At 38.7% G+C, this 13,284-nt stretch overlaps 1 protein-coding gene across 1 annotated transcript; it reads left to right on the top strand.

Annotated features, from left to right (window-relative positions):
- Nucleotides 1-562: 562 nt before the first annotated feature.
- On the top strand, nucleotides 563-2,858 carry LOC311300191 (uncharacterized protein). The gene is made up of 2 exons (XM_084424323.1): nucleotides 563-670; nucleotides 1,676-2,858. The coding sequence occupies exon 2, from the start codon at nucleotides 1,693-1,695 to the stop codon at nucleotides 2,569-2,571; it is 879 nt and encodes a 292-aa protein (XP_084280449.1). The 5' UTR covers nucleotides 563-670; nucleotides 1,676-1,692; the 3' UTR covers nucleotides 2,572-2,858.
- Nucleotides 2,859-13,284: the final 10,426 nt, after the last annotated feature.

Genomic DNA, 13,284 nt, shown 5'->3' with positions numbered 1-13,284 from the left:
GGGGGACTTCAAGGTTTGTGTCTATAGAAACTGACGTTCAAAATTAAAACAAACAAAACAATTATTATAGGCCTACAAAAGTCTGTAACTAGCCACCTTCTCCCTTAGCTATAGCCAACATAAAAGTCTTAAGATATAGACCTTGTGAACTTACCCCTGTGATAAAGCCCTGATCTCCTGTATACGTATTTACAAATAAATATTTATTGATTGTTATAGATTTATGAAAATCAGATTTACACTTGTATTCATGATGTGCAACTAACTTTAGAGATTTCATATTGTGACATTGCATTAGGCTATGTCTTGAAAAAGATTAATTTCAGCGGATTGTTTTTTAGAATGTATTTTCAAGAACGTTTTAATGATGTTAATTTCTAGGATAATTAATTTAGGACACAGCTTGGGCATGCAATCTGTATAGGCTGCGTCGTGAATCTCACAAGGAGAACAGCATGAAAGTGTTTGATCAGGCTTCATTTCCCCCCGACACTATAACCTCCCTCTCTTCTCTCCTCCTCTCTTCTCTCCTCCTCTCCTCTCTCCTCCTCTCCTCTCGCGCAGCATTGATGAGACCTGAGCGCGGCGCGCGGGTGGAACAGGACGAGCTTCCCTTAATTAACGGAGCGCGAGCCCTGCAGGAATGCAAGCGAGACGCTGCTTGGAGAAGGTAGGCGATGCCTTTATTTTCTGTGAGTTTACGGTGACACCAAATACGGAATAACAGATGAGGCACAAGACAGGCAACATATTTTCCCCAAAGATTGTCAACCTGACTACTTTTTCTGCGACTGAAAACCAGGAAACGCTTCACTATTCTGTTCAATGCTGATGTTCACGCGCCGTTTAAAGCTCCTCAGATTAAATATTACAAGTATTATTGACAGGATAAAGCGCACTTTTAGGAACATTTCTGGCGTGAAAAGGATTAATGAACTTATACTAATTAGAAAAATCAAATGTAAGTATTCTATTAGGCATCTTAAATTGTGAATATTGATGGTAACTGTACGATGAGGCCGTGCAAGAGAGACGGGAAAGTCTTACAACACATTTTATTTGTAGCAAATTTTTTCCCTTCAAACTTTTAAATAATATTGTAATATTTACCTGCTTTAAATTAAAGTAGTAACTTATTTTTAAACTGTGTAAATCTGTCAAGTGAGTCGTAACCAGGGTAATTTGTAACAGTAGGCTATAGGTTGGATGGACTGTAACATCTTTTGACATGGACGTTTTAAATGTTGTGCATAAATATATTATAGTAATGCTTAAAACATAACATACAGCGTTTGTTAGTTACTTTCACAATTGTAAATATAGCCTATGTGGATCCAGTATAAGTATACTGAAACGTGTTGCAACCCTCCCCCATCTCTCTCTCTCTCTCTCTCTCTCTCTCTCTCTCTCTCTCAGTATATGTATATGTATATGTATACCATTTAGCATTTAGATGAAAAGCTTGTATAGATGGTATATATTAAGGTAAACAATATAACCTGCTGTTTCCATTATGTCATTTATCACTTTTAAAATGATCACAAATGACATTATAAGCCATGTGAAATTATTCTTTCTTCCCTCATAATATTTGTCTTAGTGTTTTGTGCTTTATTTAAAACTGAATGGTTTTTATTGTTTGTTATAAATTGTTGTCTTTGTCCTCATACTGCAGCATCTGCCTGCTATGAGATGAACATACGAATAGAAGTTCAAATGGCTGATCTTAAAGTCCTCTTTTGTGGTCAAGACGCTGTCCAGACCGATCACCTTGACTGGTCCCTAAAACACCAGCAAAGTCATCACTCAGTGTGTGTAGATGAAAGAGCCCTTTACAATGAAGAGTGCTGCCAGGCGTATCTGGAGGAGAATGTTAATGAGGCAAACAGGCTTTCAGAACCATGGACAGCGACTCTGCCAATTGGACGACTCTGCAAACTCAATGAATGGGGATTCGACGAAGAAGTTGAGGTGTGTTATGATGAGCAGTATGAAACAGCTTTTCCAGGTGTGGCTGACATTACTGACCATAAAGACGGTCAGTTGTTAGAGGAGGAGACCATCTATGACAACTTCAGTTGGAATTCATCCAAAGACCTCCAAGAAGGCGCCCCAGAATGCTCCCTTCTTTCAGTTGACGATTTCATGGTGGATTCATCGGAAAAGTCAGTGGATTATGGATTTATAGGTGCTGTTACCTTTTTGGTTACTGGGATCTCCTTGGTTGTCATCTCCTACACGGTCCCACGTGATGTCAAAGTGAATCCCGACACCGTTTCCGCCCGGGAGATGGAGCGCTTGGAGAGGGAGAACGCCCGAGTGGGCGCTCACCTGGACAGGTGTGTGATTGCAGGGCTGTGCCTCCTCACACTCGGAGGTGTGTTACTGTCAACCTTGTTGATGATCTCCATGTATAAAGGGGAGATGATCAGGAGACAAGCGTTTGCCTACTCCAAGCACCAAGCCAGACTGTACGGCTCTATAAATTTCAGAAGTGGCGCGAGCCCGACCGGTGCTCCTTCGCTTTTGTCTCTCGATGAAGATGAAGGTCCTGTTGAAGTCTTGAGTTGAAGCCAAAAAACATATCTTGTCAGTTCTTCAAATGATCATAACAGCTTTGTGAGACTGTGATCTAATAGGTCACATTATAAATACATGCGATAAATTACTACTAAATTTGAGTTGAAACTGGGTACACTGGGTAATATCAACTAAAGTAATTTTAAGGGTCCAATCAGGTTGAAATTCTACACTTTTTACACTGTATGTAATGGACAATTAAATGTTACATCGATGAAAATGTAACATACCAACATGGATTTGAGTCCTGTTTATGTGAACAATGTCCTTGTGTGAGTTTGTGCATTTTTCCAAAGCTTATGTTCTTGTAAATATATACAGCATACCTTACAAGTGCAGTTATATAAGCCTCTCAATTGGTGTGATCAGTTTCTTTGAGTATGCAACGTTTTACTATCATAGGACCATGCAACTATCTTGCCAAATGCGCATTCGTGTCATATTTAGCCAGTTGTCACATTGGAAAAGAAAAAAGGCTTTTTTATTCTTCATTTTTTGAGGGGACCTGGCTTGGCAGACTATTTCTGACAGCTGACTTAATCATCAGCCATTGTATGAAAACCTCTCTCCAATCATGAGGGACGGAGATTTATTCCAATGCCTCTGAAGCCAGTCAAATCTATACATTTGCATTCGCATTTACATAAAAATGGCCACTATAAACAGCTTTGCAACAGAGGTAACATGAATGCACACCAGGGAGATTTGAACTATTTTTTTTGTGAGCTTAGTTTATTAAGAGAATATCTGTGGTTTTAATGCACATGGGATGCGGGAAATGTGTGAGCAGATGTCTCTCTCTTTTTCCTCTCTACCTCTCATCAGCGTGCCAGTGTACTGGAGGAGTCTCATGGGAAATGACTGCTCTATGTTTCTCCTTCCCAATAGCAACTAACCCCATTAGAGTCACACATCATAACACGTAATGACCTGAAAGAACCGAATCCAGAATGCAGACCGCAGCAAAAGGCACATACCATCGTGTAGATTATCATCCCCCAAAGCACAAGCTGTCAGAAACAAGGAAAGAGAATTAACCTGAAAAAGTGTTCAGGATTTTTGAAAATATCTTCTTTTATGTTCAATAGAAGACTTAAGTCGTACAGATTTGGATTGACATTAGGGTGAGTAATAATGACAGGATTTAGGAACACTTAATATAGCAGAAACTAGACATATAAGCCTCAGGTTGCAGGTCAAGGTAAAAAATGTGTCCATGAGGCTTTGAACAAGCAATAGGCTCTTTTGGTGCTTCTGCTGAGGAGTGCGGTCCGTATAAGAAACGCTTACGGAGGGCCGGATCAGATTATCCCTCGCTATACACCAGCACTGCAGACAAGATTCCTGACACCAGTGTTCTTTTCATCCCATTTCTTCTTGACAGCACACACATGAGTGTTTTAACAGCCCCCTCGAGTGTCTGTTTGCGTGAGACCACTTACCTAGTGTATCGTTTGACGCTTAAACAAATGCTTGAAAGAAATTGCAGCTATTAAATCTGCAGGATACTAATATCACTTGTGGTTTTAATAAAGCTTAATGGTTCGCCATAAAACCAAACTCACACTTGTGCCCTTGATGTGGGTGAAGGTGGGTGGAAGGGTTGTTGTTGTTTCTGAGAAAAAGTGGCACATATTCTTATATGTCATGTATTTTTAGTTTGCACACAGCGGTGTGGATAGCAATTAATGAAATGTCAACAATGCATGACCACATCTACTGATTTATATGCCATTTCTCCTCCTCTGGCTGTCGCCGTCTCTCTTTTTGTTTCTTTTTCCCCCTCTCTCATTGGCTCTAACCAGCACTCAGTATAATAACTCAATCACTTAAGGCCGCTGGCATCAGGAAATGGGGCTAAATTGATTAAAGGGTCAGTATGGGTCAGGGAGTGGGTGTGGACATCGTCTCAAGGGACAAAGTTACGGTCATTGTGTGCACACACACACAATAAAACACATAGCTGAGCCATACCATAAATTGCCTGTGGCGCAGTGACATGCTAACATATCATCTCACTTTATCATTTGGATAAAGAACCAGCCCAGGCCGGTCTGAGTGAAAAGATATCAATAAAATGAAGTCCATTCCAGACTGTCTGTGAGATACAGAGTTGTCAGTTTTACTGTATCTCATGTGAGTGACCCATCCGTTCTCCTGTTTTCTTTTATGTTTGGTGTAATTATTCGGCAAGACGAGTCATGTGGACATTCTTCACCGTTCGTGCTGTTTAATGGCCTGTTTGACAAATTGATTCTTGTTACCTAGAGTTTGTTGCATAGCAACAGTAAAACATAAAATGTTATACAAAAAGTCAGCGACCATGAAGCAAAGTATGTCCAGTGAAAAAAGGCACTAGTTCATCATTCATCGCTTTGATTCGGGAGATCTTTGTGCATCACGGAGACCAAAGGATGAAGTCAGCAGCCTTAGTCACAAGGCTAAGCGGAAACAGAGTCAGGGAGCTGTATAGTAATGTAGCAGCCGCACTTACTTCAATAGGATCTGAATTTATGGCAGCGGCAGTTTCTCAAATCAGGTGGCGGAAATAAAGGCACCTTGGGGAAAAGCACAGTGCTCTATAGATAATTTCTGGGACCATCGTTGTGCTTGTTGATGATGTAGTACTGTGACCTACTGTGGAGGAGAGTTTTGCACACGTTCTGTTTTAACAACCGAGTCCAATTATAAGAACAACACCCTTTAGTGAGCTTAAAAAGAGGCAAAATCAAAATTGATTGAACCTATTTCAAATGATGCCCAAATACAAGAAGAAGCACATTGATCACATGTTTACTCCTTTGATTTTTGTCCTTTTTAGTATTGCATACTGTACAGGCTGTATACTGTACAATGAACAAATTGTATGGCCCTGAACATTGTGCTTTCCATATGTTAACAGTACTGACTGCTCAATAGATTTTGACTGGTTGGAGGTTCATATCAACAAAGAACAAGAATTACAATATCACAGAGACAAAGGACAAGTTTGTGAGATGCAGGGTACAGTACTGTAAAAATAGGGGTACAAGGAGGAGGAAGAACAAAAAAAAATGTGCAAAGAGCAAAGGTAGTAATTTCTGATCAATTTTGAGCTACTATGATAGGACATGTCTTCGTTCATCAAAAGACAATGATGGAAAAATATGAAATTTGTTTTGAGGTTACAGTTTTTCTCGATTGCTTGAACACTATAACCAGGCTTTTGAACTAAAATTTCAAAACCATAATGCCATTTATCAAAAAGCACACCCATTTCACTAAACTTTAAACACTATTCCCTGTTTTGACACATGAGTCAGATTTGTTGAACTGTCACTGCTAAACTTTACACACAAATCCCTTCATTTCTCATAGCCTAGACCGTGTTGTCATTTAGAAAGCACTAGCATTCAATATTGTTCGCTCAAGTCAGCACAGCTTCAGCTCAGTTAGCACACAATTACCCAGGTGGAAACACTAAGAGTCAAAATTGAACACACATCAATCAGATCCTTCAATAGATAGATAAAAGGGCCCAAATCAGTTTATTAAGTTTTGGAACAATGGATCCAGAAAGACATGAAGGAGGAGGAGGAGAAGGAGGAGGAGGAGAAGGAGGAGGAGGAGAAGGAGGAGGAGGAGGAGGAGGAGGAGGAGGAGGAGGAGGAAGGGCAACGGCAAGAAGACAAGCAGTCTCAGATGAAATTCAAGCCACTCTAGTTGCCCATGTCTTTATCAATGGTATGACTATGAGGGAGGCTGGGCTACGAGTAAGGCCAAATTTAAGTCGCTTTACCGTCGCCTCGAGAACCTTCATGGAGGTGTGATGGCAAACAAAATTCTATCACTGAATAAAAGACAAACATTTCCAATGGTCTTTGATGAGGTGTATTTTCCTGCAAGAAAAGGCCAGCAGTCGTTCAGTCACACAGAGTGGCACAGAGTGTGACAGTGAAGGGAGGGCGTCCTTTCTCCTTTATTGACTCCCAGAATGTTATCTTTCTAGGCAAATGATGGCATTTCAACCATATGTGGAACATTCTTAGACTTGTCCATCATATTGTATCCTTGAGTGGAGGCACTCCTGTCACGTAACAGCACTCTTTACCATTCCAATACAATTCCATATTAGAATAAGGTTTGTGTGTGCTCTTTTACTTTCATATGATGGTCACACACATCTTACTGTAAGTAAATATAAAAAAAATTTAGAGGAGAGAATAAAAAAATAAAAAAAGTAAAACTGGGAGAAAATGTTTGTTTTGTTTTGTTGTGTGTGTGTGTTGTACTGTGTAGTACATGAATGAATAAAAATGTGCCAATGTATCCACTGGTTGTGTCTTTTGTGTTCATCATGTGAAAAGGTTTGTGAGGGGGGGGGGGGGGGAACCACAAGCAACATAACTTACCAGTTTTGGAAATGTTGTTTTGAATTTATTGCACCAGTGTGTTAGACTATGGTGTGTGTCCTGTCTGAGGGCAAAGTTTGGTTTTTCAGCAAGAGTGATTGGTTTTGAGTCTAGAGCTTCATTTTGACCTGAAAATAGGATGTTTGGGGAACTAGGTGAGACGTTATGGATTTGTGTTTACAGGTTTGAGAATACGAGGCATAGTTTCAAGAAATGTGTTTAAGCAATCGAGAAAAACTAAAAAAATTTACTTCTCCCTGAGAACTATATGTTTTGTAAATAGTGCTTGAAGATGAGGTTTTGTGTTTAATGTTATCAGAAAATGGAGCAAGGTTTCAGAAATTCTGTTTTAGCAATTGAGAAAAACTTTAACTGAAAAACTAAGAAAGAGGAACGTTTAAACCTTAAATGCTTGAGTTTCTCCAATCACCATTACATATTAGGGTCTTTAGCGACCCTGATCTATATCTAACATGGATGGATCTCTACCTGCCGCGATAAAACTCTCCTGATATTAGAGTAACAGTTACAGAAGAATAAAATAAAGCATATATTGTTACCTTTTGGAGCTTGGAAGGGTTCAGTTTGAGCAGATGTTTTATACTATCATCACTGTCTTCGTCAGAACTCATTTCACAGCACATTCAGCATCTGGCTCATATTCGCCATCTCAAACATATTCTCAAAACTATCATTTTCAACATCTTCAAAAACAATATTTTGATCGCTGACAGCGTCTTCACCAGATCCACCATCAAGTGACAGTAACAGTAATATTTGATGGTGTTCAATCTTTGCTCTGCAGTAAATCGCTGCCTGCGGTAAAACATTTCTGCCTGCCGTAATTATGAGTGAAACTTCACTTCATCCTTGTGTATCAGACATCGCCACCTTGTGGAATAAAGGTGAATTGCATGTATTTAGTCATTATAGATTACATTTTTATTGTGCAGAAAAAAAATATACTTACACTGTTACACACCTCAGGTTGTAAAGCGACCCTAAACAATTTTTACAATAAATAACAGCCATTATTTTATAATTATATTGTTTAGAATTAATTTATTGAGGAATACTGAGAAGGTTGATGTCTAACTTTAAAAAATGAATGAGGAGGAGGGTAGTGAATGGCGTCCTGGGTCACTAAAGACCCGAGGTATGCATTTAAAGGTTAATTTGAGCACTTTTATTTTCGATAATATAATGTGATATGTCATTTAAAAGACACTAATCTGCATATTTTCATAACTAAACCATTTTCATGATAACTACACCACCAGAATAGAGTACCCATAACAAAAGCCAAAAAGGTTTCTAAGGTGTTTTGAGCACAACTGAGTTTGAATTTGTATGATGTGAGTCGTATTAAACCATACGATTTTTTAAAAACTAAGCATGAAAGTTCTCCCCTAACCCCACCCCTAAACATAACTGACACTGAACAGATTGTACGAAAATGTATGAATAAGATTGTACAAATTCATATGAATTAGCTACTAATTCATCCAATGTAAAATAGGACTGTGTTGGTTTTGATAAATGCATACTTTCTCAAGTCATTGAAATCAACCCCCATGTTTTTATGATATTTTTTAACCTGATTTATTTTCCTACAGGCGAAAACCGCCAGTTTATTATAGGTGTGTTGATAAAGTTTATAAAGTAATAATAGTAAGTATGAGTAAATACTATTCAATAATCCTAATTAAGACCAATAATATGTCTAAGCCAGTAGAGAATTAGTATTAAATTGCAATTGGAAGCATTATATGTGAGGTGCTTTAATAATAACGATTCTCTACTATTGATGCAACTGTGGGTCATGAGTCAATACAAATTGAGCTTTTCCTTTCAGTTCTGCCAATGCCATTTTCATACTGAGATGGTAAAGATGTTACGGGCGCGGAGCAATCCTTTTCACGGATTTCATGTCATTTCCTTATCCGTATTTTCCGGCTAATGAGTCCCATGAGAGTTGTGGTACCTTTCACATGCCAGCAGAGAAAAAGATGAGTTGGGGGTTGACAGGTGATGCTTAAACAAGAGAAACGTACCTTACTAAAGACGTCAACAATGCAAAAAGCGAAGCCACATAACTTTCTTTCTGTGAAAAGAAAACAGTCTGCCAGAGCAGGGACTTTTCAACCATTAAAATTCAAGTTAAAGCTATTATCAGTCATAGTACAGATTCTGCAAGTATTTGTGTGTCTTTTTCACCAACAGGGAACGCCTCACCTAGTTGACTTCCTGTGCCTGTTGTTACACAGTGTACGTATGGATCTACAATGATTGGTTGGTGAGTTAATGAGAGCCAGCTGGGATCCTGTTTGCATCGCCCACACAGCAGTGTCCCTTTCTCTCTCTCTCTCTCTCTCTCTCCTGTCCTGTTAAGGGCACATATCCATAGAAACTAAGTTTCCCTTGTTGCTAAGGAAAGAACCCTGCTGAGGTTTGAATAAGTGTAACATCAATTGTGAAGTCGATACTGCTGAGGTTTGCTGCTGAGTTAACACAGCCTAACTTTGTACTTCTAATTGTAAGCCTTAAAGAAAACAAGCTCTGGTTGTTGTTTTCCATCCATTATATAAAAAAAGACCTAGTGGCGTAAATTACGTTTTCCCTCTGAAACCGCTTCTACGGTTTACCAAAGACTGAATTAAAGTTGGGAATTGCTTCAGAGAACTCATTAATGTGCATATGGACTCTAGACAGTGATGGATGGCGCATAATATTGGAGACAGTGATGTCTTTCGGGGTTTTTATGAACAGGCAGGTGAACTGTCAGACAATATGTGCAAATCATTCTCTTTTATGCGGCGAATGAAAAGCGCTGACTCATGACATCATCATGTGGGGAGTTTCAAAAGCGGAGGATGTAGGTTTGCATTGAAAGGGGAACTTCATAACCTACACCCCATAATTCTGCGATATGCATAATTTAACACTGAGAGCAAAGTGAGATTAATCTCGCTGTGGGAAAGCTTTACTTACTTTCTTTTGATTTATGCTGCTATTATACTTCATGCTAGGTTTCTCACAGGCTTTGTCAATAGGGCTTGAGGCAAGAAGATGAGAAGTTTCCATTCTGTATTGATCTAGTTTTTTTAAGTGCTCTGAACACTTCGTTACTGAAAGTCTTACAGTTTTTCTGAATTGCTAAAACACATTTCTTGAAACCATCACTCACTTTCTCAAAACCTTAAACACAAAACCACATTTTCAAACCGCATTCACAGAACCTCTGACTCTACTGGCAAAATCAAACAAGTGCCTCAAAACCATTATATCTGTGCTCAAAATCAAACAATGCTTTCAGATCATACACACAGCGAGTCAAAATTATAAACACTACAGATCATTCGTTATCAAAAAATGGAGAACACAGAATCCAAAGCATGCCGTTACAGAAAAAAAGTATATTGTAACAAAGTAAACACATTTTGCAATTACGTAAAAAAGTATAGTAATGACAATCTACAGTAGTAAGGTGAATAAATTGTATAATGTATGCACTGCAAATGTAGTATTGTACTGAATATTGTATAGTATTGAAAGTCTGTATATTCAGCACTTGCATACTGTGAAAATACAGTGACCCAACTGCAAAAGCCAAAAAGATTACAGTAAAAAACTCTAAATGAAAAGCTTGTTACAGTAAAGTACACTCAGAAGAGTTGTGCAACTGCAAAATCACGGTCAGTGAGAGAGATTTTATTCTGCTTCTGCATCATGTCTTCATGTTGGTCCGGCCTGAGGACTTTCTCCACATCTCAGACAATGTCATCTCTGCAGGCAAAGGGAAAAACCCTAAAGCCAGATCCAGCCTTGACAACATTCTCCACACCTTGCTCTTTCTCGTCCTCATCCTCTTCCTTCTTGTTCACCTCCTCTTCCTCCTCATCCTCCTCCTCCTTGTTCACCACCTCTTACTCATCCTCTTCCTCCTCTCCCTCTTATATTGTTTCCATCCATTGTTGGTATCAACATTCAGTGCAACATTTTGAGTCAATTTTGGCACTCTGAACTGACTTGTGTTATGTACAGTTGGTTTGGTCACATCATTAGAAATAAGTGTGAACAATTTTGAGTCGTTGTGTGTAAACGATGACATCTGTTTTGCAATTGTGTTTACCTTTTGCCTGCCTGTGTTTAGCATTTTGAAACATGAGTGCATCACAGTGCGAAATGTGTTTTAGTGAGTGAGAATGTGTTTAGAGTTTTGAAAAAAGAATGCATGAGATTTGCAAACAGTGTTTTAACTACCTGAACTTGCTTAATGTTTTACAGAAAGAGTGATTTATCTGACATATTGGTTTAGGCTATTGAGAATTTGGTTCAGAGAATAGGGATTAGTGTTTATTACCTGCTTTCCCTAACACACTGCTGGGTTTTCTTACTATAAAAACAATATTCAGAATTTAAAAATATATAATTGTAGAAAAATGGGGCCACCAACCGCAAATTTCAGATGGCATTTTAATTTTTTTAGCTCAACTGTCATGGAATGGAACGCACAGGATTGTGGGATATCAAAGGCAGCAAAGCATACATCTATATGCAGCCTTCAAAAATCGATCAGATGATGGTATCTCAGTAGACAGGCTTGGATTTAAACATGCATTGTTGCCTTCCTACCTCCGTATTCTGCCTACGGAGGCAGCATTTCTCAGCTTTCGGATGTAGCCACTGGCTCTAGATTCTCTGACTGAGTATGAACTGCTAAAAGGGGTCACATTACTTTTTGCTCCATTGACTTCAATTCATATTAGAATGTGGGAGACGGGAAACGCAAGCTCTTGCAAATTTTGATGTGTTCCAAATGCCAAGGTCACACTAGACTTTGAGCATGCAAAAATTTCACTGCAACCATCACCAATTACCATGACGTCACACTTTAAAAAAAAACATAATTCAACATATAATCCCTCTGAAATATCTCACAATTGAAAATAACCGGTTCTTAAGAGTAATTTGTTCATAAATCAAACAGGAAAAACTGGCTTGCACTAAAGATAATTTAACATTTTCCCAACCACTACAACTAAATGTTACATTATTGGTGTGTTTAGTTTTCTGGAACCCTGAAACGTAAACACTACTATTTCACCTCTAACATTCACTCAAGCCCTGTTTACACATGGTATTAAGATGCATTTTGGTCCATCGAATCACAACTGAACGACACTATGTAGAGGTGTAAACGGGGTCAAAAAAACATTTTGAGCTTGATTCATTCTTTAGAAGCAACGAGTCAATAAACGTTTTTAGTTACAGAGATCTCTTTTTCTCCAGAGGAAGACTAGATACAATTCAGCATCCTGTGATGTATAAAATCACTTTTTATAGAAATATGCTCGATCAAACACATCACCCAGTGTCCTTTGATTTAGATTGAAAGACTGCACTGCTACAGAGTCAGCTCTTTTGAAAGACCCCTATATCTGTTCTGTTTTGGCTGATGACTCACATGACCCGCTAGGCTTTTGAGATCTGCAAGCAAGGCAGACAAACCATTTTCTGATTATTTATTTGTCCCTTAAGGTTGATCTTCTGTCAGTGATACCCATCAAGCGCACGGAAAGTGCCGGCGGACAAAATCTCATGCCCTCACCCCCACCCATCGTTTGGTTTCCATGGAGCACCTTCAACCCGCTCCTGAAGCTGTCCAGAATGAAGCCATCCGTCCAACTTCTGCTTTTATGAGGCATATAGTGGGAAACGCAGTGATAAAATCACCCGTGTAAAAATACCCACAATGGAGTTGAAACAGAAGTGAGATTAATGATGTGGAACAGCACTGACACTATCTAGTATGGCTCAGTTACAGGTTAGCTAAACCCAACCTCTTTTGTAATGCAGATTACACTGTCTCCTCTCCATTCTCTCTCGTGCTCCCTCTGCCAAATGAGCCCTTCATAGCCGTATAATTTGCGAATACTGAATTACCAGCCCCCTCATCCTGCTGTACGATTATAAGTGAGTCTGCTGTTTTGCTGTTATCAAGGCTATGGATGATATCTGTCACATTTATCGGAATAACTGAGTTACCATGAGTTACCAAGAGTTACCATGGAGATTTCCTTTCTGTTCCACATCACAATGTTTTATTATATCTTGAATTCAATGTCTGCAGTGCACCATAATTCATCCATTCATAGAGTGAAAAACTACAAAAATCACAGCTAATGGCTACACTATAGGCATAGAAAAGACAGATGCTGAATTATGCCTAAAACTATGTTGAGATTAATATTATTTTAATATTTGAGTACATATTTAATATTAATATTAAATTATTTATAAATGTAATTAT

This window comes from Rutilus rutilus (genome assembly GCF_951802725.1).
Source record: "Rutilus rutilus genome assembly, chromosome: 11".
Taxonomy (NCBI): domain Eukaryota; kingdom Metazoa; phylum Chordata; class Actinopteri; order Cypriniformes; family Leuciscidae; genus Rutilus; species Rutilus rutilus.
This window is presented reverse-complemented; position numbering and strand designations above follow the sequence as displayed.